We start from the raw sequence: 27,884 nt of genomic DNA on the forward strand, positions 1-27,884 counted from the left end.
GAACATGCTATGCATTTAGTTGAGAAAATGCCACTCAAATTTCATTTTATATTGGGATTTTTGCATAAGATTCTGAACTTTTTTTTTCCTGTAATGGAGATTAAATCTGGGGCTCATACTCACTAGGCAAGTGCTCTACAGTTGAGCTACACCCAGGCCCTCTTTCTTATTTTTTATTTTGAGATGGGGTCTAAGTTGTCTAGGCTGACCTTAAACTTGAGATGTTTCTGCCTCAGGCTCCCCATTAGCTGGGATTACTTATTTACTTTTTTTAAAAAAAGATTTCAGTGCTCTTTAAAACACTGAAAACTGCTACATCAGGGAGCTCAGGTGTTGTTCTCTCAGCCACAGCCTAGCAGAGACAACTGCTAAGAGGATGGAAGGGATGAACACAGTGGCTTTCAGTCACACAGGGTGAGAAGCTGAGTTCTTCTCAGTGTTCAGACATCGCATCAAAACCACAGCACAGTGTGGTCACAGCGCAGGCAGCTGAGGCTTGAGTAGCTGCTCCGGCCAGCCCTGGCTCTGTGTGCCCAGATCGTGGGGTAGGGCCACAAGGTCACGGTGTGTCCGCCCTGACACGGGCTGCCTGTGAGCCCCAAGTGTGAGCTCACGTGGCCTTCACAGGACGCAGGTGCCGTGGTGAGGAGCCCCACTCTGCATAAGACCAGGCCCCTGGCTCTGTCCTCGGGCCTCTGTGTCCACTGAGCAGGGCGCGTGTGCCGGGCGAGGGCCCCGGGCCCTTCCGCACTGCTGTTGGGTGTCGTCATGGTAACACAGGAGCCCTGAGGGCAGATGCAGCCCCAGTCGACTCCCGTGCTGAGAAGGCTGTGAGCTTCTAACAGTAAATTCTCACCTGGGGCTCAGGGGGAAGGAAATAGCCATTACTTAGAAAGAGGTTTTTATTTTTGGAAAATTATACTAGGAAGATAACTAGAATATGCCAAAAAAAGAAAAAGTAAATAGATTAAGAAAGCACTGCAGGGCCGGGGATGTAGCTCAGTGGTTCTGCCGCCTGCCTCACAAGTGCAAGGGCCCGAGTTAGATCCCCAGCACCAAAAAAAAATCCAAACAAAGAAAGCACTGCACACGTGAGTGTACTGTACAAAGGTGACAGCATGGGGCAGTCCACACGCTGCACGGCTGGTCTGTTGAGAAGCTCGCTGTGCAGTTTGTATCTGATGGCCGAGAAGGTGCGTCAGAACGCGCCCAGCCCTCTGCCTGCTTCCCTCAGGTCCCTGGGGCCAGCACAGGGCTGGGGGGACGCCGAGGGACAGCCACCCCCAGCAGACAGAGAGGGGCAGGCTCTGGGCTCACTGATGCCCATGTGTGCATGCAGCCGCTGCAAGCGCAGGTGCACGCTGTGCACTGGGGAGGGAGGCGCATCTTCCCCGGGCCCAAGATTCCAGTGAGGGCTGAGAGTGCCCCAGCCCCGGGACCGGAGTGCAGGGACCGCACAGCTGCACGGCAGGGCACTCAGCACTGCACCCTTTTCTAAGAACACTGGGAACTTATGTTTTCTTGTCCTCCCATCATTCTGGAGGCATTGGTAACAAGTTTTATTTTTCCATTTAAAGATGAGAAAGATGAAGCTCGGGCTGGTTAAGTGACTTGGTCAGCGTCCCATGGTGAGTCCGAGCGGGCGGGGCAGGCCCTGCTGGCTGTGCCCCTGTTGGGACCACAGCTGCCACCCAGGCAGGGCCCGGAAGCCTGGCTGCCTGGGGAAGTCATCAGCTGCATGCTATGTGCTATCGACTCGTAAAGTCAGTGGCTCTTAAAATTCCTGAGATCTAAGATGTTAGTGTTTTTAGGAGAATGAAAGTCAGACCTGATTTCAGGGAGAATCTCACAGTTCAAGATGAGCCAGGACAAGTGTAATGAACGGTCTTCATGTGCAGCCCCACTGTGGCACCCACAGGTGGTTTTCATTGCCGAGTCTCCATTGCGTACAGTAGCTTGTGAAACCTTTGACGGTACATCGGGATCGCTCCCCAGTGCCAGTCCGTCTCTGAAGCACGACTTGCACTTGGGTGACCTAGCGCAGGCCCGGCTCTCTCTGTTGGACACCCTGGGCCCAGCACTGAGCGCGCGATGTTGCTGAGACTGTGACCTAGAAATACTGTGCTGGAAGCCGCGCGAGCAGGCCTGCTTCCTCTGGCTCACGCTCTCTCTCCTCTCTGTCGACAGGCCTAGCCGCCCGCGTGCCTCACTGCTCCTGCACGACGGGTGGCCTCTCCGGCCCTCTCTCCAGCGCTGCCTGCTGTCTCGGTCCCTAGGAGCTTGGCAGAGCTGCACCTGTGTGACTGGCCGTTCCTTTCGGTGCTGCTGTCCTCTTGGGGGTTTCTGGTTTCTGTATACATGTAGCTTTGCCAGATATGTACTTAGTAATTCCCACTGTATTAATAAACTCCACTTCCTGTGTACTACGAGTTTAAATTAAGAGCGATTAGCTGTTCCCTCTTATAACAGGTAGTTAACAGAGTCACGCATGATGGTGACCTGTGGACAGTCGCTGAGCTGTAGGTGTCAGGCATGTGCTGCACGTCCCTGTGGTACTCAGAGGCCTGGTGGCGCCCTGCCCCGGCCTCCCCAGGACGTGTGAAGTAGATTTGCTGTGTAGTCTTTGTGTGAAGTTTCGGCAGTTCTGCTTTTCTCTGCTAATCTTTTAAGTGCCCGGTGACGTGTGTATCTGTCTGTCTAACTTCTAATAAACTCACTCCAACTGACCCGTGTCTGCGTCTGCTCTGTGCCCTGCTCTCTTCCCAGAAACACCACAGTGCCGGTAGCTGGCACTGTTGTGCCACTGGCCACGCGTCATGCGCATCCCACTCGAGTTTGCGGCCAGATTCTGCCAGGTGTCCGTTCTGCGGCTGGCCCCTCCTTTCACCTCTCCCCACAAGGTGTCTGAGGGTTTTCAGTTACTTGTATGAAGCGAGCATTTTAACTTTCCAGCCGTATTTATCATGGACACTTATGAAACTGCCCCCTCCTCTTGGGGGAGGCGGAGAGGGAGCTCTGTGGGCTGCTCGCTCTGGTAGCCCTGGCGTCCAGGCCCGGTGTGCACAGCATGCTGGCCGGGGCCTCCTGGGGCCTCCATGTTTGACATTCATGGGGCCGGCCTGTTTTTGAGACTTTTAGCTTTGGTCCCAGATCGGCAGTGTAATTTACCGCCTCTGGGGCTGTGATTACCTCTGTCAGAATGCGCTTCATGTCAGGGTTTCCATGGCCACGGGGTGACCTCTAGTGAAGTCAGAAGCCGTAGATTTCTGTTGGCGCCAGGAGGATGGGAGCCCTGGGCTGGGCGTCTGTGCCGGGTGGGGAGGGCCTCCTGCAGCTTCACGCTTGTTTACGTTTCTTTCAGGACGGCACTGGATCTTTAAAGCGCAGTGGTTCCTTTAGCAAACTCCGGGCTTCCATTAGACGCAGCAGTGAGAAGCTGGTTAGGAAGCTGAAGGGAGGAAGTTCACGAGAGAGTGAGCCAAGGAACCCCGGGTAACTATCCCCTTGCAGAGGCCCAACCTGTGGAGGTGGAGTGGGCATGCGCAGGAGGTTGTCCGCTGCCTCCAGGACAGGACGAGAAGGAGCCAGTAGCTTCCTGTCACTGGCCGAAAAGGTTGATGGCTTCAGAAATTCATAGGGTTCTTTGATTCTTTTTCTTTTTTTGGTACTGGGGACCGAACTCAGGACCTTGCCCTTGGGACGCAGATGCGATGCCACTGAGCTAAATCTCCAGCCTGGTTCTTTGATTTTTTAAAAACATGTTCAAAGAAAGCCTTCGCAGTGAAAAGTGGGGATTTAATATTACAAAGCCTGGCACTGGAGCATGTTTACTGTAGATAGGCATTATTTGTAAATTAGCATTAGCTTAAACTCTTTGACATTTTAATCTTTCAGAGGTCAGATGTCAGCTACAACTATCACATCCCTTGCAGTTATTGCTATGGGGAGAAAAGCAGTGTTCAACAGAGGCTGGAATCGTGTGGCTTTGTCATAAGGAGTTGTTGCTTTAGATTTTCAAGAAGGTGAGGTGTGTTGTAACAGGCCAAGGCTTGGTCCTGGAGTCTCCAGACAGCACCATCGCCCTGCTGTCCTGCTCCACTGAACGCTCTGCTGGGACCTCCGCCACAGGCCTGGCTCCTCAGGGCCGAGGTCCCCGCTGCCCAGGGTCACCCTGTGGCCAGAGTTCTGATCAGCTCGGGGCCGGGCTCCTTTGCGGAACTTGTCTGAGTAGAGTTTTGTTCTTTCCAGTTTTATTACTTTGCTTTTTCAGAGTAAGCTGCCGTCACTGCCCTCAGTGTCACTGGGGACCTGCACCCTGAGACCTGCTGCCACCCACAGCCTGTGATGGCCCGGGGCTGCTGCCCTCCACCTGTGCCCTCGGGCTCTGTGCTCCTTGCAGCAGTGTGGAGGTGGTGGCTGAGGCAGGAGGAGCTGTCCCGAGGGCCCTGGCCTCTCCTGTTGCCGGCTGGCCGATGTGCCACTCGTTTGCTCTTGCGCGACTGTGTGTGGGTGCAGCATGGAGCATGGCCAGCCTCTGGGTGTGTGGGATTCGGAGGCCCCCGGGCCCCCTGGCCCACTGGCTGTTGCTGTGGCTGCGGGGTGGGTGGGGGTGCTCACCCCCGACGCGGCACCAGTTTGACCTGGGCAGTTGATTGTGACCATGTCAGCGCTTGGCTAGTTGTTAACTAGGCTCCAGTAAGTTAATAACTAACCCGTGGACAGCGTGTTGTAAAGGTTTTCAGGACCTGCACCCCGACTGACACTGTACATTGTCACCGTCCCAGGGTTCACTTCAGTCACCCCGGCCTCTGCTCGTCACAGCCAGCCTGCTCAGGTTGTGTTTCTCGCACCTCTAGTGTGGCTGTGGGTTGTGGCCAGGCCCTGGGGGGCTGGAGAACCGGCCCTTCAGGTGCCGGGCAGCAGGCCTCTTGGTGTTGCAGACCCAGGTGATGGCATGTGGCCGTCAGGACAGGCCGTGCTTCTTCCTCCAGGCCTCGGGCGGAAGCTAGAGACTGCAGGGTGCCAGCTGTTTGCTGTAAGCATTCCTGGTTCTGAGTGAAGGATGGGTTTTTGGTGTTGGAGTCTGAACCCAGGGCCTCGTGTTCTGCAAGTTCCGGGCCCCTCGCAGCAACCCTGCGAGCCCAGGGCCAGCGTTTGTTTTGCAGAGGCCTGTGGGGATGCAGTCCTAGCCTTTGGTCTCTTGCTGTCCACGTGTGCATATTTGGGCCCTGGGCAGCTGACGCTGTGAGGCCTGAGATCGAGTGGGGCTGGCACTCTTGGTAGTATGGTTAGGTATAAATTTCCCATTTGCTTTTCACGCAGGAGCGAAATCATTGTGTGGCAGCCACACTAACCTGGCCCACTGAGGGTCTGGCCAGAGCTGGATAAGCAACAGAGTGCCAGGCCTGCTGGACGGTGACCCCTGGGCTCCGCAGGCCATGTGCCTGGGCACTGCAGTGGGCAGCAGCCTGAGAGGCAGACAGTTTCAGCCGCTGCGCCCAGCCACTCGAGCGTCGCCACCCGCTGTCCTGCCACCAGCGTCTGCTTAGGTCTGGAATCCGTAAACCAAGAAACCGAAGCACGTCAGCTGGGATGGTGGGCTTGCCTCAGTGGAAGTGGAGAGGCGGCAGAGGGCAGACAGCTCGGGTGGGGCCTTGCGGGGCGAAGGGACTGGAGGACGGGGGCTCCCGGCCCAGGTGCTTGCTCGAGGCCACGGGGTGCTGGTGACTGCAGCCGCGGGCCCCTGCACACTGAGGGCCTGGACATGTGTCTTCCACTTGCAACACCTGTTCACACGCTGGGTATTGATGGGTCCTTCCGGTGCACCCCAGGCAGTGTGGCAGGCTGTCTTGAAGGCTGGGAGAGCACGACTGCGGCAAGTGCAGCGGACTGCCAAGTGGCTGTCTGGGCCGCGGGGACGGTCTTGGCCTGCTCAGTCTGACACCTGGCCATCTTCCGCTGCGTGGGGCCTGTGGCACTGGCCCAGCTGCTTGGATGTGGGCCCAGGGCTAGAGATGGCACATTTGGGGTCCGGCCCCAGGGGCTGCACTTGGGGTGACGTGACGTTCCAGGTGACTTAGTGGCACCTCCTGTCCCTGACTGCACGGGGCAGGCCTACTGCTGCCCTGCTCCAGCTTCGCGCTATCTCCACCGGAAGCGCAAAGCCAAGGATCAGGAGGCGATCCCAGCAGTCTGGTGAGCAGCCACTCCCCACAGACATCTGCAAGGTGTCGCAGGCCTCGGGGGAGGCCCGGTGCCACTGCCGTCCCCAGCTGGGAGAGGGTGCTGCATTGAAACCCAGAGTCCCCTGGAGGGACAGAGCACCACGCGAGTAAACAGAGCCCAGAGAACTGGGTTTTACGCCCCCAGCTTTCTGGGTGCAGATGCACCTCCATGGAACCAGGGCAGAGGTGCGACTGCTGTACGGGAGCTGCTCTGGCCCGTGCCGTAGTGTGGGGGCCCCATGTTCCAGAAGGCTCTCCACTGTCCCTCACAGTGACGGGGCCTGTGTGAGCCACAGCACTTCCTCACCACAGTCATAAACACGTTAAGCAGCAGATAGGCCAGATGTGGCTCGCAGCAGTGTGCGCAGTGGTGCCCTCGCTGGCTGACCTGTGGAGGCCGGCGTGGGCTGCTTCCCCGCGGCACTTACTCTCTGTGTTGGGGTTGCAGGGATTAATTTCTGGGATTGAAGGGCCGGGGATTTAGCTCAGTGGTTCCGCCGCCCGCCTCGCAAGTGCAAGGACCCGAGTTTGATCCCTGGTACAAAAAAAAAAATTTTCTAGGATTGAAACCTTCTGGCTGGGGATGCAGCTCAGTGTTAAGAGCCTGGGCTCCCCCCTCAGCACTGTAGAACAAAACTGCACCGTCACTTGGGGTCAGAACACTGCTTGGCAGATCAGGCCATTGGAAATTCAGCGTTTGTCGTGACACGCTCAGCACGTGACGGGTACCGCTGCCATAATGGCCTGGGCTGTCCTGGGAAGGTGTGTGACCCACTCCTGTCTGTGTGCTGTGCAGTGAGGGTTGGGGCTGTCCGGCTGCTGTGGCTTTGAAGACGCACCAGGCCCTGGGGAGCTTGAGCTTGAGGGGTTGCAGTGTCCTTCTGGCACTGCGGTTTGTTTTCTCATCATTGATGCGAGTCACCTAGAAGGTCGTTCTGAATTGTCCGTGTTTAATTGCCAAAATAAAATGTTTATTCCTATTGTGCAGTCCCCGCACTCTTGCAGAAGGACGGTTCTATAAAAACCGAACCCCAGACAGCACAGCCCTGGCGCCATGCAGCAGCTGGTCACTCTCAGGGCACAGGTGGCTGAGTGGCTGGTGACCGTCCTGCCCTGCAGATGAGAGCTGTCCTGTTTCGGGGCCGTGGGAGAACAGGCGCCCAAGAGTGGGGAGGAGACTGCAGGTCAGTGGCAGCGCTGGGCAGACAGAGGCCTCCAAGCAAAGTACCGGGCGCTGCCACCATGTCCATCACACGGTGACGAGTGGTCCCATCCCAGGGCTGTGGGGTGGGCATGCGGACATGGCTTGTTCCCACAGGTCCCTCTCACAAGCTGTCAGCACAGTATGTCCTCTGCCCTGCACTAAGCTGTCTCCACAGCCCGCTGTGGCCTGGGGTGGGCTGCCTGGAGTCAGGTCTTGCGGCCTTTATGGGAGGTGCTGGTAGCCCAGGAAGGCTGCTCATCCTGTCCGGGCAGTCATGGAGACCGCAGAAAGCAGGGCACCCTGGAGACCCCAGAAGCCACCAGCCCTGGTGAGCCATCCGTCCTTCCGAGGCCCCAGTGTGGGGACAAATGCTGAGACCCAACAAGCTTGTGGGTGAGACCTGGGAGGAGAGGGCACCTCCATCCCGCACCCTCTTCTCCAGAGGAGGTGGCGCTGTTGTCATGGGAGACCCTGGTGATCGTGTTCCTGGCTGGTCAGAATCGGGCTTCTCAGGAGCTTGGCCACGCTGTTCTGCAGCCACCCCACGTTAGCAGGCCGCTGTCTCTGGGGCCCCCCGCACCCCCTCCTCGCTGACTGTGTAGGAGCAGGAACAAGGGGGCAGGTGGGGTGCGAAGACCACCCGCAGGGTCCGGGCTGGGTGGCCGGATGGGCCCAACGAGGCCTCCTCCTCGCGGACGCGGTCGGCCATCAGCCTCACGAGGAGCTGGTTGGCCCAGGTGATACCCAGGGCTGGGCACAGGCGCTCATCCTGGGGGCTGGGACAGAAGGGGACGCTGCCTTTCACTAGTGCTTGAAGCTGCCCATGTGCGAGTGCTTGTGTACACACACACACTGATGCACACACACACACACTGATGCGCACACACACACACACACACTGATGCACACAGGGACAGTGGCACCAGCACTCACCCCGGCTGCTCCACGGCTTCTGTCACCTGCAGGAGCAGTGGGGTCAGTGTGGTGGCCCTGGGCAGTGCAGAGGCTACCTGGCCCCGCATCCCACACCTCCGGGCTCACCTGGTTGACACAGAGCACGGGGCTCTGGAAGGTGCTGCTCAGCCGCCGCAGTGTGGCCCCCAGGGACTGCAGGAGCCTGGCGCGGGCCACCGAGGCCTGGCTGTCAAACTCACAGCGGAACGGGGCCGCCACGGAGTCCACAACCAGCAGGCGCACCAGGCCCCGGGACAGCAGCATGGGGACCTTGTGGCTCACACACTCCAGCAGGGCATCCTGCGGGGGCAGGCGTCATGGGGTCACTGAGACGCTGACCCGGGGCGCTGGCCTGTGGGCTGCCTCCTGCCGCCTGGGGCAGACACCCTGTGCCCCTCACCGAGGTCCAGCTCCAGAAGCTTCGGTCCCTGGACCCTTGCTCGTCCCCCTCACCACACCGGCACCCAGGCCCACGCATCTGCCACCCCCTCTGCCCCTGGCTCTCCTGGCTGTCAGGCAGACACGCCTTCACCCAGATGTGACTGTCAGGCAGGCTGTCCTGCACATGACCGAGTGGACCTGTCATGCCTTGGCTGTCTGCACACATTGGGGCCGCCATGCCGTGGTCCTGGGCCTGGGCGGTGGCTGCTGAGGGCAGCAACAGGGCAGCAGCATGGAGAGGAGCGGTGGGGGCTGTGCACGGCAAGGCTCGGGAGGCCTCGGCCAAGACCTGACAGCCCAGGCACACGGCCCAGGGCCCGAAGCCCAGCGTCATCTGCGGCACCGAGGTCTGGCCCAAAGTGACTCGCGGTCTGTGCTTCTCCCCAGGGCATCCCCAGCGGAGCCTCTGTGCGTGGAGAACGACAGCAGCAGCCTAGAAGACGCTAGCACCAACGTGAGTGTCGCACTCTTAGGGCTCGCTCTGGGCTGGGCGGCAGGGGAGCCCCGGGAGGCTCTGTCCAGCCAGCGCTGACCCGCGGCCTCTCTCGCAGTGAACCGGGCCTGGCCTGCTGTAGGGCGCCAGATGCAGCTGCCGCCACCGTGAGCGGCCCGGAGCTGGCCCTGTACGGCCAGGGCGAGGATGGGGCCCCTCGGTGGCCCAGAGTGCTCGGTCGCCAGCCTGCGCCAGGGAGGCCACACTACCAACCACCGCAGCCTCAGGCCTCGGGGTGTGGCCAGGCCAGGACAGCGGGCACTGCCCTGTCCCTGGGGGCCACGCGTAGGACACACTGCGCCATACCTGCTCGGCCTCCCATGTCACCCCTCAGGCCTTAGCTCCCTGCGTGTGTGAGGATGTATTTTATTGTAAAGTTTTTAAAAGTAAAGGTTTATACCCTCATCCTTTAGTTGATTCTCCTCCACAGCATGAACTGGGCTCTGCCCGGCCCGGACACCGGGTGTGAGAGGGTGCGGCCGCCATCCCTGTTCCTCCTGCTCGGCACTCCACCCCCCACCCCCCAGGAGCCCTGCATGGCCCTGCTGGGCTCAGCCAGGGCCCCTAGGTGGCCGGCAGCCAGTGGCCGTGAGGGGTGCAGTGCTTTGTTCCAGAGGCAGCCCCTGTCCCTGCCCTCCCGGGGGCCGCAGGAGTAGAGGGAGCCGGGGGCGGGAGGCACAAGGGCCTCAGAGCGGGGCTGTGTCCCGTGTGGCAGGGCAGACAGCCAGGCCCCGCTGCCCGGCCACAGGTGGCTCAGCCCCTCCCGCCCTCTGCCTGGGCTCCAAGGCCTGGTTCCAGCGGGACCCCCACCCGAAGGTTCTGTGTCCTCCACCCAGGCAGCGTGGTCACAGCCCCATGTCCATGTTGCCCAAAGAGAGACTCACCACATCAGCAGCATGCTCGACAAAGATCTGGTCCCCAAACCTGATGCTCTGGACCACCTCGCCTGGGACATCCGCACGCAGCTGTGGCTGCTGGGCAATGAGCTGCCGCAGCCGCTTGCTGGGGAAGACGTCTTCCGTGCAGATGTAGACAGCACCTGCAGAGCCAGAGTGCCCAGGGTGCAGTCTGCTGCGGACTCTCCCCACCCTCCACTGGCCTCTGCAGGAGCTGAGTGCTCTGTCCTGATGCCGGGCTGCAGCCCACCCGGGCCTGTGCAGGCAGCGGAGCGTGGGGATCACCAGGGTCCAGGGCTCTGCAAAGGCCACCCCCTTGCAACCAGGAGACCTGGTCCTGGAGCAGCAGTGTCCTGGGCCCTCCTCAGACTCTGTGGCAGCCCCAGCAGTGCCCGCGGCTGGGAAGCACATCACAGTCCACAGCTGGCGAGAGCCTGGCCACCACGATGTGCCCCCATGTTTGCAGGCGAGCGAGTCCCCACAGTGATGCTGGGGAGCTGGCGGGTAGCACAGCCTGTGATCCCAGCGCTCAGGAGGCTGAGGCAGGAGGATTGCCACAAGTTTGAGGCCAGCCTGGGCTACACAGTGACTTCCAGGCCAGCCTGAACTATACGAGGCCCTGTCTCAAAAACAAACAGTGCTGGGCTGGGGATTTAGCTCAGTGGTTCCACCGCCTGCCTCTCAAGTACAAGGTCCTGAGTTCGATCCCCAGTACCAAAAAAACCAAAAAAAACCCCACCAGTGATGAGGCAGTGGGGAAAGAAGTTTCTCCACCAAGTGGTGCTGGGGCAGCTGGGTGTTCATGTGTTCAAGGCTGAACGTCAGCTCTGCTGTACATGACAACCCCTAGGTCACAGGGGCACTGCACCCAATCACGTGAATCTGCACTATCCCAGGCAGGCAGTGGTTCCTAAGAGACTCCAAATAAACTGGACTCGAGGTGGAAACCGTCGGTGCTCTTGAGGAGACCCCAAGGAGACCCACTTCATTGTGCCAGGCCGGCAGGGATGGGAAAGAAGTGGTGCAGGGTGGTGGCACACGACTGTGATCCCCACTCTGGAGGCTGAGGCAGGAAAACGGAGTTCGAATCCTGTCTGGGCAGCTTAGACCCTGTCTCGAAAGGGGCCGGGAAGTGGCTCTGTGGAGAGCTTGCCAAGCGTCCCAGTGAGGCCCTGGGCCCGTCCCCAGCACATACCAGGACAACAAAGGCATGGGAGAAAAGGAGTGAGAGTGGAGGGCAGGGGACAGCGCAGAGCAGGCAGATGAGCCGGAAACACCAGGGCCTTGGCCCGTTGCACTCACCGGCCTCCAGGCCCCCGTGCTGCCGCGGGAACTGAACAGCCAGGCAGAGCTGCAGCGCCAGCTGGGTCTTCCCCGACGAGCTGCGGCCTGCCAGCTCCGTGATGCCATCCAGGGGCAGCCCGCCGCTCAGGAGCCGGTCCAGCCGTGGGCAGCCGAGGCTCAGGCGGTGGTGCTGCGTGGGGAAGCGCTCCTTCTGCTGGTGCAGCTGCAGCGCTGCGGGGACAGGAGGCCCAGTCACGAGAGCTGAGCTCAGGCCCAGTGCTCCCTGGCCAGTGTGAGGGCCGCTGGACTGCACCCCTCGTGGCTCTGCCCAGGGCCACAGGGCAGCTCTGCGTGGCCGAGGCTGGCTGGGGAAAACGTTGGCAGGCACAAGGAGGCTCGAAGGGGCCCTGTGCCCCAAGGGCCCCAGGGCCTGTGTCCATACCCATCAGCGGCGGCAGAGGCTGCTCTGTGAGGGCCCCGGCCAGGCCACCCAGAGCCTTCCGAGCCTTGCACCCTGGGGTGGGGCAGGGTGGGATTCGGCCTGGGGGACCTGGCGACTTGCCAGGCACTCACGGGGAGTCCCATGCTGGCGGCAGCAGTGGCCACCGAGTGACTCAGGGCCCCACACCGGCCAGGTGCAAGGGGTTCCCAGAGGACAGGCCCAGTCCTACTGACGCAGCGCCCCACATGGGGGACCCTGGCCTGTCCCTCTGCTGCCCCATCCTGCTTAGTTGCACCGTCCACTCCGCTCCCTCTGGGGACACCAGGACCATGGTCCGGCAGGGCAGGACTGGCAAGGCCAGGACCCAGCCCCACGGCGCACACGCCGCCCGCCCACCTGTGAGTGTGCACTGGCCCCGAAGGTGTGAGGCAGCTGCTGTCAGCAAGCGCTGGACATCCGGGCTGGACAGGCCGGTGCGTCTCTGCAGGTCAGGTCCCGAGAAGTGCAGGACTTCCTTCACAGACCTCAGCCTGGCTGAAACCAGAGGCCACAGGATGGCTGGTCACACCAGACACATGGTGAGGGGCGACGGGGCGCTGAGCCGAGTGCTGGGTAATGGGGCAGGGACCCCAGGCACCCCAGGCAATCCGAGAATGACAAATGGCTGGCGAAGGGTGGGACTGCCTCTTGGGGGCCCAGGTGCTAAGGCAAGGTGACTGCCACCCTGCTCCACCAGAAGCCTCAAGGGGGACAATGAGCTGGGCATGGGGGCGCACGCCTGCACTCCCAGCACCCAGGGAGGCTGAGGCAGGAGGATCGTAAGTTTGAGCCTAGCCTAGGAAACCTAGTGACTTAGTGAAATAAAAGTAAAATAAAAAAGAGCTGGGGCTGTCGTTCACCCTCCAGTACCCTCGCCAAAAATGGGACAACAGTTTGCATCATCAGAGGATGCAAACCGCCCCCGATCCAGTCACTGTGTGGACACAGCACCAAAGGTTGGGCAGAGAGAGCACAGGCTGGGTAAAAGGAAAAAGAAAATGCAACCCCAAGGAAAGAGGCGGACACACAGAGAAGCCAGATAGGCCTGGTGGGTCCCTTTCAGTCAAAACAGCCTCGGGAGGGAGGCTCTGCCGGGCCGCCCGGCTCCCAGCAGCAGGGCCCTGGCTGGCGCGAGGGGAGGTCAGGCCTGTTCCCCTCGGTCCCTACACTGCAGCAGTCTTTCTGTGACCCCGAGGGCTGAGCAGGAGGCCAGGACGCCACACCAAGGATGGATTGGCGGGACGGCAGAGTCCTGCCTGGCACTGGACGGTATTCGGGGTCCAGCAGCCCACAGACACGCGGGGCCCGGAGGGAGCACCAGGACCACAGCCCTGCACGGGGAGCACACACGCGGGGAGCGCCCACCCTTCAGCACTCGGAGGGGCGGCGGGGAGCGCAGTGGGCGCCTTGTCTCGGAAGAGTGAGTGAGAAGAGCTGGAGAGCTCGGTGCAAAGGCCCCGCCCACTCCGCACCGCCCAGCCAGCACCGGAAGCAGCAGCTGTGAACTCGGGCGGACTGGGAGGGCAGTGGGCAGCGGCCTCGGGCGGGAGTCCGGCCTCTCCTGCCCACAACCCTCGGTGTCCCTCGGATCAGGGCCCCAGGCCGGCCGGGCCCTGTCTTCCTCGAGCCTCTGGTCTCTGCACAGCGCTCTCCCGGGAGGAGGGAGCCCACCTCTCTTCGCGGCCGCGAGGGTCCTGGGGTTCAGGTCCAGCTGGTCCAACTCCATGTCCTCGTGGGTGACGGGCTTCCCGGGCCCAGGCGGGTGTAGGTGCCTCCGTCGTGGGCGCTGGGCTGGGGCGCTGTCAGGGCCAGCAAGGGGCGGGCAGCTCAGAAGCCCAGCTCAGGCCACAGCCACGCCCAGGTCCCGGGTCTCGGCCCTGAGCCGTCGGCAGACAAACCGCGGCGCCCAGGTGTCCCCCAGGGCGTCTCTATGGAGACCTGGGAGGGGCGCCTGCCTGTTGGTGACTCGGCCCGGGTCACAGGAGCCGCCCGCTCTCGAGCGGGCAGATGGAAGCTGGGCTCCAGGACGCGCTGCCTAGGCCCCAGTGCCCACCCCGGAGCGCGGCAGGCCCGGGGCGGCGCGGGGCGGCTGACGTCGGATAAGGGCGCCGGCGGCCGTGGCGGCCTGGACCGAGGGAGCAGCAGGGAGAACTCGGAGGCCGGCCCGGCCCGGGGCGCCGCTGGGGCCCGATCAGCGGCCGGGTGCCCTGGACTGTAGGACTCTGGGCGGGGCGGGCGAGTCTGGGGCTCCCCCTCGAGCAAGCTGCGCGGGCTGGGGCGGGAGGGCTGCGAGTTCGAGCCCAGCCCGGGAAACGTCGGCGACTTCGTGAGACCGGGGTCAAAGGCTCCGGGTTCAATCGCCCCGCGCCGGTACCGCAGCAAACCCGGGCCAAAGCAGCCGAAGGGCCTCGGGGGCCGGGGCGGTTCGGCAAGAGACCCGCGCGCCCGCGCCCTGACGCCCTGACCCCGGCCCGCCTTCCCGGTCGGCTCCGGCGTAGCCTCCCGCCCGCCGCGGAGGCCCAAGTTCCCCCGAAGTCCCGAGACTAAGGGCCCGCGCCACACCTCGCTCGCGCTCCGCTCGCCTCTTCGCGCCGTCCCGCCCCTCTCAGCCTTCTCTTCCAATGAACGCCGGGTGTCCTGAGTCGTCCGTACCAATCAGAAAGAAAGCGACGCCTACGTGGCTTGACGAATTAACCAATCCAAAGTCGAAGTCGTCCCGAGAGCGGCGAACCGCGCCCAAGCCGGCCCTCACCGCCGATTGGTGGCCGACCTCGGGGTGGTAGGGGTGGGGCCCTTATGTGGATTGGAAGGGACCGTGATGGGATGGAGACTTAGCCTCGATTGGCCAAGCCTCGGAGCGCGGCTTGGTGATTGGGCGTCGTCGCTGTCAGCCACTCGGGTCGGGCCGTCGGAGGGGTGCAGGCGAGTGCGGGCGGTGGCGCGAGGGCTGAGGTGGCGACATGTCCTCGGGGGTGGCCGCGCGCCGCGACGCCAAGAAGCTGGTGCGCTCGCCCAGTGGGCTGCGCATGGTGCCCGAGCACCGCGCCTTCGGGAGCCCGTTCGGCCTGGAGGAGCCGCCGTGGGTCCCGGACAAGGAGGTGCGTGCCGGCCCCGCCCGCCCTGCGCCCTGCGGGGCGGTTGGAGCGGTGGTGTAGTCCCTCGGGGGCCGGGAGCCGGCGGAGGTGCGGGGACCGCTCCCGGCCCGGGCCAGTCCTTCCGCACTTCGCCTGGGCCGCCCGCGACCCCGCCCGGCGGCTCTGGACCGGGCCAAGGCACGTGAGCTCCGGACTCCTCGGAAACCCGGCTGAGCGCGGAGGCGGCTCCCGAGACGTCGGAGGGAGGTCAGGGGCGCCGTTCGCCTCGGCGGGGCCAGAGGACAGGGCGGGGCGGGGCGCTGCTCTCAGCCTGGAGCTTGCCACGTCCCCCGCTGCCCTAGCCTCTGCCCGCTGTCCCCCACAAAGTCGCGGGACAGGGTTTTCTTTTCGAGGCGGACCTCGCTGTGTCAAGCTGGCTTGAGCTCGCTGCGTAGCCCAGAATGGCTTTGAACTTTCGGCGGCCCACCTGCCTCGGCCTCCCGAGCCCAGCTGAACAGGACGTGTGCTCGCCGTGCAGTGCGGCCCCCGGCGTGGGGAGTGGGGATCGGCGGGGCTGCTTTGGGCACACGGGGCGGCGCGGAGCCACTCTCCACTGTGCGCCACCCAGGACCCTGTGCCGCTCCCGAGGCGCTGGCCCGGTGTCCCATCGCTGGGTTCGCGATGCAGAGGGCGGGGAGCCAGGACCGCGCCGCAGCGCAGCTGGACTCTGACACGCGGACTCGACCTTAGACTCCCGTGAGCTAAAGCTGCCAGAGGTTGAGAAGGGTTTGTTTGTTTTTGGTACCAGGCATCGAACTCGGGACCTTGAGCTTGCGAGGCGGGCGGTGGCACCACTGAGCTACATCCCCGGCCCGAGAAGTGTATCTTGAGGGCTGGGGTTGTAGCTCGGTGGTGCAGTCCTTGCCTCTCAGGTGTGAGGCCCTGAGGTTCAACTAGCAAAAGACAAGCAAACACAAAAAGAGGTTCGAAGCCGATGGGGCCTGGCTTCGGAGCCTAGACGTGCCCGGTGTGCTGGGAGGATTGGGACTGGGCCGTCTGGGCCCGAGAGCCCGGGGAGGCGGGTGGGCGGGCCTGGGCCGCTGTGTGCAGACAGCAGCGCCTCCGGAGGCAGCAGGCGCTCACCCCACCCTGCAGAGGAGAAGGACCGGAGGCTCCGCCGCGCCTGCCGGGTCAGGGGCTGGGGCCCAGGCGAAGCCTGAGACCTTGGCCCTGGGGGTTCCGGCCCGCGGCCCAGGGCTGGGCGGGCCTCCCCAGGTCTTCCGGACTCAGCGGGCGGGCCCAGCACCCGCCAGGGATTCTGCCTGGGAACCTGAGTCCTGGGAACCCGCGGCTGGCTGAGGGCTTCCGCTGCTTAGGAGAAGCTGGCTGTGAAAGCGCGGTGAACCGAGGGCCGCGGCTCCGGAACCCTGTCCTCCGTGGTCACGGCGGCCCCCGCGGGCCGCCTTTGTCTGACTGGTGGCGAGCCTGAAGGCCCCAGGGCGGCGCAGCTGTTCTCAGAGCTGCAGATGAGGCGCGGCCTCCCCCACCCTGTGACGAGCGCTCATCTCGTCATTCTGGGCCTGGTCTGTGTCGATGATCTCGCGGTGACCACCTGGGAAGCTCCGTGTACTGACCACCGTTAGCGCTGACGACCCAGAGCCCAGAAGCGGTGCCAGAGCAGAGGAGGCGGTTGGGGCCTCCACAGGGACTGGGCGCCGCCTCGGCGTCCTACTGGCGTTCCACTTGCTTCGGGCACCGAGGGGCAGGGCACGCTGTCGCCGGCTTTGCCCTCAGCCTCTTCTGGGCTCTTGTTTGGTGGCTCAGTTTACCTCGGGCCTGGTGCCCTGGGAGTGGGAGCTGAGATGGGTTGCTCCACCTCCTCGCCCCGCCCCGTCTAGGGCTTCTCAGGGCAGCTTTTTCCCCCTCACTGTGCTGGGGATGGAGCCCAGGCCTGCACACTGCTAGAGAGTGTGGACGCGACCTTAGAATCCTGTGAGCTAAAGCTGCCAGAGGTTGAGAAGAGTTTGTTTTTGGTACCAGGGATCGAACTTGGGTCCTTAAGCTTGTGCAGCAGGCAGCAAAACCACTGAGCTAAATCCCTGGCCCCCTTTCTGTTTTTGAGACAAAGTCTTGATAAGTTGCCCAGGCTATCCTTGAACTTGTGATCCTCCTGCCTCAGCCTCCTGAGTGGCTGAGATTACAGGCATGTGCCACTGAGGTAGGATAGAAAAAAAGCCAGAAAGGAGACAAGAACTGAAGATTGTACTTTTTTTTTTTAAGTACTGGGGGTCGAACTCAGGACCTTTCACTTGTGAAGCAGGCGGCGGAACCACTGAGCTAAATCCCTGACCCAGAAGACTGTAGCTTCCAGGACCCAGCGAAGTTTCCCAAGGTGATCCACATTGGCATTCCTTTGGGTAAATTCAGGCTCCTGCCCGACCTGACCCGGCACACCTGATTCCTCAGGAGCACTGAGTCCTCATGGGCTTCATTGTTAAGGGCAGGATGATCCTGAGATAGAGGAGCAGGCAGAGCGAATCCAAAGGTCGCTTTAATTACCTACCCCCCCAAGACTGCCCACACCTGTAGAACAGGCCAGTGCCCTGGGGGTGGGCACCTGCTGCAGGTTTCCACCCCTCCAAGAGCAGCACAGCTGGCCCTGCCCCAGGAAACAGCACATCTCAAGTCTTGTTTCTCTGAGCGCCTCACTGTACTTTTTGTTGTTGTTGTTTTGGTACCGGGGAACCACTGAGCTAAATCCCCAGCCCTGTTTTTGTTTTTTGAGATAGGGTCTCGCTTTGTATCTCAGGTTGGCCCTGAACTCACTGTGTAGCCCGAGCTAGCCTCAAACCCATGGCAATCCTCCTGGCTCTGCCTCCCAAGAGCTGCGATTACAGGTGTGCGCCGCCATGCTCATCCTTGATGCAGTCCCAAACCTGCCTGATAAACCCTCTGTGCTTCTTACTGACGCGTCCTGAAAACTTTACTTGGCAGGAGTCAGCGAGCCTGGGACCTCTGCAGAAAGGAGGGTTGGTTCCTTACTTCCTTCCACCTGGGGAGCTCACGTGACAGCACCAGGCCTCCTGCTCCCCCTCCACAGGCAGGGAGGGAGCTTGGGCGAGCGTGCGCCTCGTGCCAGGTCTGTCCTGGGCAGGGACCAGTGGTGGACTCTGCCCTCTCCCTCTGGGCTCCCTTGGTCCTGTGCATCTGTCACAGACTGTGCGCATGCTGGCCCGGCGGCTCCTGAGCTGCCGACCGTCTGTCCTGCTGGGCAGTGGTGGGACTCGGTCCTCCCAGCTTCAGGTGCCGTGAAGCCTGCCTGGCCTGCACTGGACACCAGGGGGTGGGGCCCAGGCCGAGGTTTCGGGCACCTCTGCTGCGCTTGGTGGGGACATGAGTCACTCGGCTCCTGGGCGTTGGTGTCCTCTTGGCCTCCTGAAAGAGCTGTCACCTGCAGCAGAGTCCTGAGCCCCCTCAGGGTGGCCGGCGGCTCAGGCTTGCTGTCACTGGATTTCCCTTGGCATGGCTGCTTATGTGGCAGCAGTTTTACCCTCCTATTTTCACCAGTTTTATTCCCTTATTTTATTTTCATGTTAAATTGCTGTTTGAAATTTGAAACATTTCTTTTCACTAATAAATCAACAGGAAATTACTTTAACCTTCAGCCCATCTTCTGAGTAGGCACATTGGTTAGAGTAACATATCTTGAAGGGCACAGGTTTCACTCCTGGGCGTGGCCGTGAGTGAAGTGTGGGTGACACCAGGCTGACGGCTGGCCTGTGTGGGTGCCGAGGCAAGGGCACCTGGGCGCAGCCATGGCCTCTCTCCCGCAGCCGGTGCTCTGCAAGGCGCCTTTCCCCGGGGAGCGCACACTGCGCTGTGGGCCCAGAGGACCCTGCCGGGCGCCTGCAGAGCCGGTACACGATGTGACGGTGCACCTGGGTAACCGCCCACGCACAGCCTGTGTGGAATGTGCATGGCTGGGAGGCCCAGGGCTCGGGGAAGCCACTGCCTCTGGGGAGCACGTGCACCTGCAGGGTCCACGTGGGGCAGTGGGTGGCAGGAGCTGCCCAGCAGGGCAGTGACACTGAGCCCCTCACCCGGCCCTGTTACCAGGGAGCCAGCCCAGGCCGCGCGGGAGGGCTGTGGCCAGGCAGGGCTGATTTCTGTCCTGCGGTGCTCTGGGCCCGAGCCCTGGGAGGGTGCACAGCCAGCCCTCTGTCCCTGTGCTGAGGTCTGACCACCCATTGCCAGGCAAGGCGCTCATTTTGTTTTGTTTTTGTGCTCTTGTTTTGTGTTGCCATTTCTGGTCCTGCCTCCCGTGGGTTCTCCCCTGGAAGGGAAGGGACACGCTGCACTGAGGGAGTCATCTGGGTCCACAGTTGCAAAAGCAGAGGCTTCCACTGGCCTCTGGAGGCCCCGCCCAATCTCGCTGTTGAGTGAGCTGCTGGGTCACTAGCCTAACACTGGGGTCTCGGGGCTCTGCTAAGGGTGGGGTACGGAGGCTGCCCTCTGCAGAGACCACGCCAGGGTGCAGGACAAGTGTGCAGAGGCCTCCACTGGCTTCCCGAGGGCTGCACTGTGGCTGGACTCCCTCCAGAGCGGGGTCCTCGTGGCAGGGACTGACTGTTTTCGGGGGACACAGTGGCCCAGCTCAGTGGGCTCAGCCAGCTGTCTGATGCTGCCCCAGGTTCCGGCCATCAGGTGTGGGGCTGTGGGCGAGTGTGTCCCTGGAGGGCCCTGTGGTCCTGGGCCGGGCTGGGACACGTGTGGTGGGAGGCTGGCTGGGCCGCTGGCTCTTGAGACCCGGCTGGCCAAGGTCTCCCCAAGGTCTCCCCGTCTCGGGTCCAGGGGGCTTGTCCCTCCAGGCGTAGTGCAGGCAGCTGCTCAGGAGCTCCAGCGGCAGGGCCTGGGCGGGCCTCCATGAAACCACTGCGTGTGAGTGATTCCGGTGGGCTGAGTGTGCCGTCCCTGAGTGTGCCGTCCCTGAGTGCGCCGTCCCTGAGTGCGCTGTCCCTGAGTGCACCTTCTACACTCGCTTCTGTGGCGACTGGTTTCAGTTTGGAGGCGTGGAGCCCCCTCCTGCAGTGTCCTCTGGCGGTGGGCCCCTGGCCACCCCTCTCCTCTGGGTGGGGAAGCTCAGGCCTCCCAGCAGCATGGGAGCCTCTGGCTGCCTTCCCACAGCTGGAGTACGTGCGGTCCCATGGCTTGGTCCACGTTAGATGACTGGGAAGGTCCCGGGTGGGCGCCTGGACGAGCCCCGAGTGGGGGGAGCGAGCACTCCTGCCGGCTGGCACCCAGTGTGCTGCACTTGGCTGAGAATATCTGCCTCAGGTCAGGGTGACCCTGCTGGCCGCAGGATGGGGTCCAGGGAATCTGGAGACAGCGCAGGCGTCCTGGAGTGCGTTTGTTCTCGGCTCTGGGTGTTGCTAGGAAACCACCCTCTGCCAGGTCCCGGAAGTGAAATGGACTGTGCTGGACTGTGTGGTTCTGGCTCATAAACTCCAGGGGGAAGCACAGAGGGCGCTGGCAGTGCCTGTGCTGCGGCCACTCGTGCAGCCCCAGGCCCCTTGCAACTCAGCCTGGCCTCCACACTCCCAGGGTCACGGGTACAGAGACTTGTCTCCAAAAAGCCAGGCCAGAGCCCCAGCCGTGGTCTGAGAATCCCCTCCTCGCCCCTGCTTGAGGAAGCATCTCCAGAGCACCTGCAGGCCCGGCATCACCCGCATCCGACCTGACCACCTCATCCTGAGTTCTGCGGCTTCCTGCAGACCCTCTCCAGATCCTCACAGCACACACAAGACAGTGAAGCCCAGAACCGCCTTCCTGTCGCAGCCATGGGCTTCCGTCAGCTGGAGGGCCCCCCCTTCTGCAGATTTCCCCCCTTCGTTTAGGAAGTGGGGTGGCTCCCTGGTGCAGGTTGGGTCCTGCTGTGGAAAGTCGCGGCCCGTTCATGCAGACTCCGGTACCTGTGACAGAACTGGGTGCCACTGACCCAAGATACTGTTGTGTGGACTCGGCTCAGGAAAGTCAGCCTCGTGGCCCGGCACGCAGGCCAGCCCTGGGTGGGACAGGAGGCTGGCTTTCTCGCCAGTCTTTTCTGTCACCTCCTGGCCCTGCCTTATCCGCAGAACAGATTTTAGGATCTCACTGTGCTCTCTCCTAGTGCTCGAGATGCATGCAGTGTGACGCCAAGTTCGACTTTATCACCCGGAAGGTGAGCGGAGGCTGCCTGGGGCAGTGGGAGATTGGCCTGGCTGGCCCCCAGCACCCTGAGCCGCTTTCCAGGAGCCACGTGCTTGGGAGGGGATGGCTGTTGTGGGGTCACTTTGAACTCAGGTGGAGCTACATCCCTGGGGGTTCCACTGGGAGAGTCGACGGTGCAGCTCCCATGCACGGGCCCCGGGGGCTCCCAGGTCCGCCCGGAGCCCTGTGCCCCAGCTGAGGCAGCCCACGCAGGGCATCCTGGGCAGTGGGACTGGACAGGTGGAGGAGCCCAAAGCACTGCTTTGACCGTTATTTCAAAACAAGGCCTCATTTCCCAGTTGGGGCGAGCCTGGCCGTGTTAAGGGACCGTGTGAGGGGCCCGTGTGGAAGTGGGCCTGGGCTGTTCTGGCAGCATGGCCAGCGCTAGCCCCGCTCACTGCTCTCCACCTTGCCAGCACCACTGCCGGCGCTGCGGGAAGTGCTTCTGTGACAGGTGCTGCAGCCAGAAGGTGCCACTGCGGCGCATGTGCTTTGTGGACCCGGTGCGGCAGTGCGCGGAGTGCGCCTTGGTGTCCCTGCGGGAGGCGGAGTTCTACGACAAGCAGCTCAAGGTGCTCCAGAGCGGTAAGCTGGCAGAGCCTCCCCTCTGTGTCCCGCTGTGGCTGGAAGAGGTGTTCTGTCCTTTCTCCGCCCCTCCCCATTTTCTTCTGGGCTCATCTAGAAGCAGCTGAGCAGCAGTCGCTTCCCTTGAGATGGAAGTGCTGTCTGAAGCTCTAGTTCTGGCCTCCCTGGGCCTGGGCAGGGAGGCCCATGCTTGGCAGCCCCTCTCCAGCAGGGAGCTGCTGCGGGGGTTTTGTGGCCCAGGGAGCCTGGCAGCTGGGGCAGGGGCAGAGCTGGCTCTGAGCCACATCCTGGGAGCGAGAGCGAGAGGGGTGTCCTGAGGGCGAGGGGCAGCGCCTCCTCCCATTTGGGCCCCATCCTGGCCAGCTCTTGGAGTAGGGTACTGTTTATTCTGGGGCTCTGTGATGAACACCCATCTCCTTTCTTCGCAGCAGCTACAAAGCAGCATGTGCCCTCGCTTTGCTTCCTAGGTCTTCCACCCAGTACTGCCTCCTTGCTTGGGAGAGCTGTCACGAGTGTCTCGGGAGGACCAGCCTGGGGAGGGAGAGTGAAGCAGTGGTGGGGCCCTGTGGCACAGTGGGCTCTGTCACTGGAAGTGCTAACGGCTCGCCACCACTGGTGTAAAAGCAGCTCACATTTGCACATTTGGTTTTATCTCGCAAGGAGCCACCTTCTTTGTGACCTTTGGAAACTCAGAGAAACCTGAAACCATGGTTTGTCGTCTTTCCAACAACCAGAGGTAAGAGCCAGAGTCCTGTGCGGCCCTTGATGGCACTGCCCAGGGTTGCGGGTGGCAGTGACACCATGGAACCCTTGTAGATGCTTGGTTCTGGATGGGAACAGTCACTATGAAATCGAAATCGCACACATCTCCACAGTGCAGACTCTCACCGAGGGCTTTGCTCCCGGAGGTAAGCTGTGTCCTTCCTGGGCAAAGGGTTTGGGGCCACGGGGCATCTGCATTCAGACCCGTGATGGCCTGCCCCCCTCTGTGGGGCATGGCTGGTCCATGGCTTTGGCTTTAGCACTCACCAGGCAGGGGGCTTAGCCCGGAGGACCGAGGAGCTGCTCTGCCAGGGACTCACTGTGTACTTGGTCACTGACTGCTGGGTAAGGCTTCCAGGGCAGTAGCCGGGGCTCCCTGAAAGGTCTGGAGTGGAGGCTGCACAACAGTCCTGGTGCAGCTCCTTGCCGAGCTCCGAGGCGCATGTGGGGTGAGCTTCTCACTGGACAGCACGCTCCACCCCATGCTCCGAGCCTGGCCTGACCCCCCTGCTTTTGTTTGGCTCTTGGTTCCTTCTCTCCTCTGCTGCCTACCTTCTTGATGTAGAAAAAGACAGTCACACTTACACCACCCTCCTGGGGAGCCAGCCCGCCTCTGGTCAGCTGTGGGCTCGGTGTCCCCTCTGGCCACTTGGCTCCTGTCTGTGGGTGTGGTTGCTGCCAGGTTTCCTTGTGACGCTCCAGTCACCTCTTTTGGTTGATAGAAGAGATAGGCTGTGTCCGATACATGGGTCTGGGACAAAGTACCCGAAGAGAAGAAAACCTGCTGTCCAAGGGGGAGCCTGGTAGCTGACAGCCCTGAGCAGGCTGGGGCCAGGGTTGTGGGGCGGCAGCCTTCTCCCACCCTGCCTTCTCTGCTGGCTCACCATGCCCTGTGGCCCTGGGTTCCCCAGCTGTCAGCCTGAAGTCAGTGTCGCTGCTGCCTGTGCCTTCAACAGGAAGGTGCATGGGCGCCAGGCTGGTTGAAGGCACCCGCTGTGAGCTCAGGCTCCAGAGCAGCTGGGAGCCAGTTCAGGGAGCCTGCGTTCAGGGTTGCACCTGCTGCAGCCCTTCCGAGCCACGTGCTGCGTGTGCTGCTGGCACTGTGTGACTTTGGGGGTAGTGACCCTGCTTTGCCCAGCATTTTCTTAGACCCTCCTGAAACCCAGAGCCCCGCCTTCCTGTGTGGATGACGGTGAGGACAATTCAGCTGTCCTCACACTGGCCTGGGCCCTCCACAGGGGGCTGAGCACGTGCAGCCCGGGCCAGAAACGCCCTTGACAGGGACTGGGTGCCTTCCAGCCTAGGTCCCCCATGCCGTGCAAAAGCAGTGGTGCACAGGGTCGGGGTGTCGCTGCAGAGTTCAGGCAGGAGCCCCCGCAGCCCAGACCAGCTTGGGGTCCTCAGCGGGGTCCCTGGGCTTTGGAAACAGAATGTGGCTCCTGAAGGAGCAGGCAGGAAGCCCGGGTCCCAGCACTCCTCGGTCCGACCGGCTGTAGTCTGAGGGCCGACCCTTCTGGCTCCACTTTGATTCTGAGCGCTGTCAGCGGGGAACCTTCAAGGCGCAGCGCTGTCAAAATGGAGTTTTGCTCCCTCAGAACTGGGTGGGAGACTACGCAGTAGCTGGTCTGCTCCTCCAGCAGACTGTGTGGCTGCCGGGGTCGGATCACCGAGACTGGGGCAACTGGGGATTGTCCTGGCGGGTTGGCCCCTTGCACGAGCCTTGGTGGCGGCTGTCAGGTCTAGGGGAATGCACTTGACATGGGGGCCCGAGTGGCCTGTCGTGAGGAATCTGCACTCCGGAGATGGCTGGGGACAGGTTTTGTCTGGGGTTCTCTGAGGCAGGAATAGGATCCCATAGCACCCAGGATGCTTGTCCAAGAACGGGGCTCCTGTTGATGTGGCTTTGTAGTTTGTCCCCGCCCTGGAGGCAGCAGGCTAGATCACTGTGTCCCCAGGCAGCACAGGGTGGGGACATGCCCCGCCACCACTGACCAGGGCCTTGCCGGCCCTCGGTGCCTCCCCTGTAGGAGGCAATGCCCGGGCTGCAGGCATGTTCCTGCAGTACATGGTGCCGGGGTCAGAAGGCGCAGCCCAGCTGAAGCTGATGGCCGGGGAGGACGCGAACGCCAGCAAGAGGCCAGCGGCAGCGTGGCTGGCAGCAATGCACAAGGTACAGTGCCTGGGCGGGCGGGCGGGCCACCGGGCCACCACATAGGCCTGAAAGGCACCCCATGCTTAGCCTCGCTTTGGTTGCTTCCTGTTGACCGCCCCGCAGGCTGCCAAGCTCCTCTACGAGTCTCGGGACCAGTAGCTCTCGTGCAAGGCCCCCTCGGAGTGCGTCTGGTCATCGAGCACCATGGGGCTGACCTCGCTTGTGCTGGAAATGCAATTCAAGTATCTGGAGATGCAAAGTGCTCACTTACTTAGTGCAATATGTACACAGTTTATTAACGCTTTGAACAGCTTCTTCCTGTCTTAGTTTGTCTGTTGTCCTGTTGATACTTAGCTGGCGGTGGAGAGGCCGAGCTGCACTACTTCGGAACCGTTTTTAGCATAACCAGGACCGTATCTGAATGCCCAGGGTCACTGGAAGACTCCGGCTCATCAGGGTCCCCCGGGACTTCCCCAGAGTAATACACTGGGGGGTGCTCAGCAGCCCTGAGGTGAGGCTGTGTCGCCGGCCTCTGTGCTGTTTCCAGACTGTCCGCTGGCCCAGCACTAACCGGGAGCAGTGAGCAACCCTGCCCCTTCACTGCGCGGAAGGCGCAGTGCTGTTTTCTACTTTTCACTTACTCTCACTTTATTAAAATGATGGTATAGCAATTTGTATATAAAAGCATAAAATTAAAACCTATTTTGAAAATACGTACCAGGCTGCGGCCTCTGTCCGGTGCCGGAGCGTTCGTGCCCCAGCGCATCCTGTCCGCAGAACACAAGACGCGCAGCCAGGTGTGACTGATCGCGTGGTTTATTGTGCACATTTACACGGCATCAGCAGTGCTGGGACGGAGGCTTCCCGGTGTGAAGATGGCCACGCTGCATCCACGATCTCCACGTGTTTGTACACAAATTATACTCACGACCGCACAGGAGGAGTAAAGCCTGGGCCTGTGTTTTCATGAGGAAAAACATTTCCAGCAAAGCTCTGGTAACCTGGAGCGGTCTAAGTGGAAGGAATCTTTGTGGAGAGAAGGCCTGTCCACAGTGCGGTGCCCGCCTCGCATGGCATGCAGACCCGGAGCACGGTCACTGCGTCCCGCAGCCCAGGCAGCTGCCAACCACCGGGGCCCAGCCCTGCCCCACAGTGCCACAGACCCCGATTCAGGCTTAGGAACCAGGGGATCATGTGTGCTGGGCCATGGAAGACTGGGACGGGGCTAGCAGGAAGCAGAACACCCCGAATCCTGCAGGGCCCGAGGGGACACAGGCTTTGGACAGCTACCCCGGCCGGGCTCCTTGGTGGTGAGAGGAGGAGGAATGGTGGAGAGGGTGAGGAGGGCAGGGTGGTTTGGCTGTGGGGTGGGGCAGCATCTAGCACTGGGCCTGTCAGTCAGAGCTCATCTTCACTGACAGCCAACCAGGGCCCAGGACAACAACAGGGCTTCTTACTGGTGATGGGCGGGTGTTCTGAAAGCTGAGTATTTATTTGGATGATAGTAATTGGCAAAATTCAGTCTTGGAGGCCAAAGTACTTCTCCCAGTTACAGACTGGAGAAACGGCCTCGCCAGGAAGGGTGGGGATTCACATTGTGGATGCTGTCTGCTAAAGTGAGCACCATGTGGCCACCCCGGCTGCAGCTTCCTGGGGACAGCAGAATCACCTCCAGTGGCTCCTGGGAGCCAGTGAGACTGCGGTGCTCCAAGGGGAAGTTCAGGCCAGCGTTCGCTGCCGGGGCTTGATCCGTGGATACAACTGAGGGACAAGAGATCCAAGTCAAGGCCAGGAGACTTGAGCACGACTTGCCCCCGCACCGGACACTCCTGGCCCTGGGCGCTGCCTCTGTGAGCCACCCGGGGGACTCGAGGCTTGTCCTTTCCCAGGCCTAAACCCAGATGTTCCCTCTACTCCGAGGCCCTCTCAACCCCACTGTCAAGGGCTCCACCCCAGCGTATCCTGTCCCTTCTCCTGGTACTCTGTCACTAGGAAGCTTGCTGTGCTGGGCTCACGAGGGCCCAAGCTCTGCAAGGGCAGACATCTGCTCAGCTCAAGCCTCAAGAGGCAGGAAGGTCTGTGGAGTGAACAGGGAGCATCTGCCAGCTCTGTGCCATGGTAAGTGCCACCCCGGCAACCTGTTGGGGACATTCCTGGGCTGGAAAGCCCTGGGCGGAAGCTGTAAGTGGGCAGCCTGGTTGGCCAGTGGAGTCCGCCATGAGCACAGACATCGGCTCGGCCAGGGCCCTCAGTTTGCCCTGGCCCTGCAGGGAAGGGGCCTGCGCTGAGCACAGCAGTTAGGGCTGGGCCCCGGCAGACTGGACTATGCCCACAAGTGGTGCCTTGGCCTGCTTGTGAGGACACCGACTTACCCCCAGCAGGTTTTTGGGCACGTAGCCCTCCCGGTCCCCGAGGCGAGCCCACCACCACTCAGTCTCGCTTTCGTCCTTGCGCCTCAGGATGGTGATGGCGTCGCCTTCATGGAAGGTCAGCTCGTCGCTGTTCTGGGCCTCGTAGTCCCACAGGGCATATACCACCCCTTTGTTCATCACTCCCAGCTTCTCCTGCACCCCTGGGAGCAGAGAGCGACAGTCACGCCCAGCAGAGGGCAGTCCATGAGGGGCCTGATGGGCGCTGCTGCCCAGCTGCCCTAGCTGCTGCAGGCCAACAGGGGCCAGCTGGGGTGAGAGCAGGACCACTCTGCCCAGTGCTTCCCCAGCCCCAGCCGCAGCCCCAGCCCCCTGGCTTAAAGTGTACAAACCCCTGCTGTCCCTGCAAGACAGCAGCCATCCCTCAGTACCCAGGGGTCGGGCTCGGGAGCCCTGCAGACACCAAGTCCTCAGGTGCTCACGTCCCTTTACAGAACAGCAGAGGTGCCTAGCGTCCTCCCATAAACTTGATCATCTGTGTGCCTTCAACTAGCTAATGCAGTGAACATGCTGTGTTGTCAGGGAGTAAGGACAAGACAGTCTGTGTTCGTGAGTCATGACTGTTTCCCAAATACTTCAACCTGCAACTGGTAGATCTGTAGACGCAGAACCTGACTGTGCTGAAATTCGGTACCCAGAGGTGGAGGCGTGCTGCTCTA

At 61.8% G+C, this 27,884-nt stretch overlaps 4 protein-coding genes across 27 annotated transcripts in view; 2 read left to right on the plus strand and 2 right to left on the minus strand.

Moving 5' to 3' along the window:
• Positions 1 to 9,721, plus strand: part of Klc1 (kinesin light chain 1) — a 65,215-nt gene extending 55,494 nt beyond the window's left edge. For 6 of the 17 annotated variants that reach the window (XM_087195164.1, XM_087195162.1, XM_004836887.4 and 3 more), the window contains 2 exons: positions 1,578 to 1,628; positions 2,188 to 2,726. In XM_087195164.1, coding sequence (XP_087051290.1) covers positions 1,578 to 1,610 — 33 coding nt within the window. In that variant the 3' untranslated portion in view covers positions 1,611 to 1,628; positions 2,188 to 2,726. Of the gene's footprint in view, positions 1 to 1,577; positions 1,629 to 2,187; positions 2,727 to 3,361; positions 3,493 to 5,322; positions 7,205 to 9,210; positions 9,278 to 9,374 lie in introns of those variants that run through there. The other 11 variants (XM_087195167.1, XM_087195160.1, XM_004836885.4 and 8 more) reach the window with 4 other exon arrangements.
• Xrcc3 (X-ray repair cross complementing 3) lies at positions 889 to 14,706 on the minus strand. Of its 3 annotated transcripts, XM_004837468.4 has the most exons (8): positions 14,540 to 14,706; positions 13,649 to 13,776; positions 12,335 to 12,472; positions 11,515 to 11,727; positions 10,201 to 10,355; positions 8,470 to 8,682; positions 8,362 to 8,387; positions 889 to 8,204 (listed from the first exon to the last, which is right to left on the minus strand). In XM_004837468.4, the coding sequence occupies exons 2-8, from the start codon at positions 13,701 to 13,703 to the stop codon at positions 7,976 to 7,978; spliced, it is 1,029 nt and encodes a 342-aa protein (XP_004837525.2). In that variant the 5' UTR covers positions 13,704 to 13,776; positions 14,540 to 14,706; the 3' UTR covers positions 889 to 7,975. The 3 variants fall into 3 exon arrangements, with proteins under 3 accessions (XP_004837525.2, XP_087051296.1, XP_087051297.1); XM_087195170.1 differs by having other exon boundaries at positions 13,649 to 14,706; XM_087195171.1 differs by lacking the exon at positions 8,362 to 8,387 and having other exon boundaries at positions 889 to 8,245; positions 13,649 to 14,706.
• A 103-nt stretch (positions 14,707 to 14,809) lies between these two features.
• Positions 14,810 to 25,509, plus strand: Zfyve21 (zinc finger FYVE-type containing 21). Its single transcript, XM_004836879.4, has 7 exons — positions 14,810 to 15,075; positions 21,218 to 21,268; positions 21,714 to 21,882; positions 22,543 to 22,618; positions 22,699 to 22,790; positions 24,672 to 24,814; positions 24,920 to 25,509. The coding sequence occupies exons 1-7, from the start codon at positions 14,938 to 14,940 to the stop codon at positions 24,953 to 24,955; spliced, it is 705 nt and encodes a 234-aa protein (XP_004836936.1). The 5' UTR covers positions 14,810 to 14,937; the 3' UTR covers positions 24,956 to 25,509.
• Positions 25,510 to 25,596: 87 nt separating this feature from the next.
• The window catches only part of Ppp1r13b (protein phosphatase 1 regulatory subunit 13B), an 83,726-nt gene continuing 81,438 nt past the window's right edge, over positions 25,597 to 27,884 (minus strand). For 5 of the 6 annotated variants that reach the window (XM_004836881.4, XM_087195154.1, XM_021243772.2 and 2 more), the window contains 2 exons: positions 27,169 to 27,368; positions 25,597 to 26,557 (listed from right to left, as the gene is read on the minus strand). In XM_004836881.4, the coding sequence (XP_004836938.1) occupies positions 26,516 to 26,557; positions 27,169 to 27,368 (242 nt within the window). In that variant the 3' untranslated portion in view covers positions 25,597 to 26,515. The remainder of the gene's footprint in view (positions 26,558 to 27,168; positions 27,369 to 27,884) is intronic. The other variant, XR_002389081.2, reaches the window with a different exon arrangement.

The sequence above is a fragment of the Heterocephalus glaber genome, unplaced genomic scaffold (assembly GCF_053883595.1).
Source record: "Heterocephalus glaber isolate CG9 unplaced genomic scaffold, H.glaber_assembly_v1.0 deba00001608, whole genome shotgun sequence".
In the NCBI taxonomy this organism is placed as follows: domain Eukaryota; kingdom Metazoa; phylum Chordata; class Mammalia; order Rodentia; family Bathyergidae; genus Heterocephalus; species Heterocephalus glaber.

Excerpts from the sequence above, each read along its gene's own strand:
- Zfyve21 (XM_004836879.4), top strand. The coding sequence starts at position 14,938 with ATGTCCTCGGGGGTGGCCGCGCGCCGCGACGCCAAGAAGCTGGTGCGC. Across the intron at positions 15,076-21,217 it reads CGTGGGTCCCGGACAAGGAG|TGCTCGAGATGCATGCAGTG; the intron begins GTGCGTGCCGGC and ends GCTCTCTCCTAG. Across the intron at positions 24,815-24,919 it reads GGCTGGCAGCAATGCACAAG|GCTGCCAAGCTCCTCTACGA; the intron begins GTACAGTGCCTG and ends ACCGCCCCGCAG.
- Xrcc3 (XM_087195171.1), bottom strand. The coding sequence starts at position 13,703 with ATGGAGTTGGACCAGCTGGACCTGAACCCCAGGACCCTCGCGGCCGCG. Across the intron at positions 8,683-10,200 it reads TCGAGCATGCTGCTGATGTG|GATGCCCTGCTGGAGTGTGT; the intron begins GTGAGTCTCTCT and ends CTGCCCCCGCAG. Across the intron at positions 8,246-8,469 it reads CCGTGCTCTGTGTCAACCAG|CTTCAAGCACTAGTGAAAGG; the intron begins GTGAGCCCGGAG and ends GCACATGGGCAG.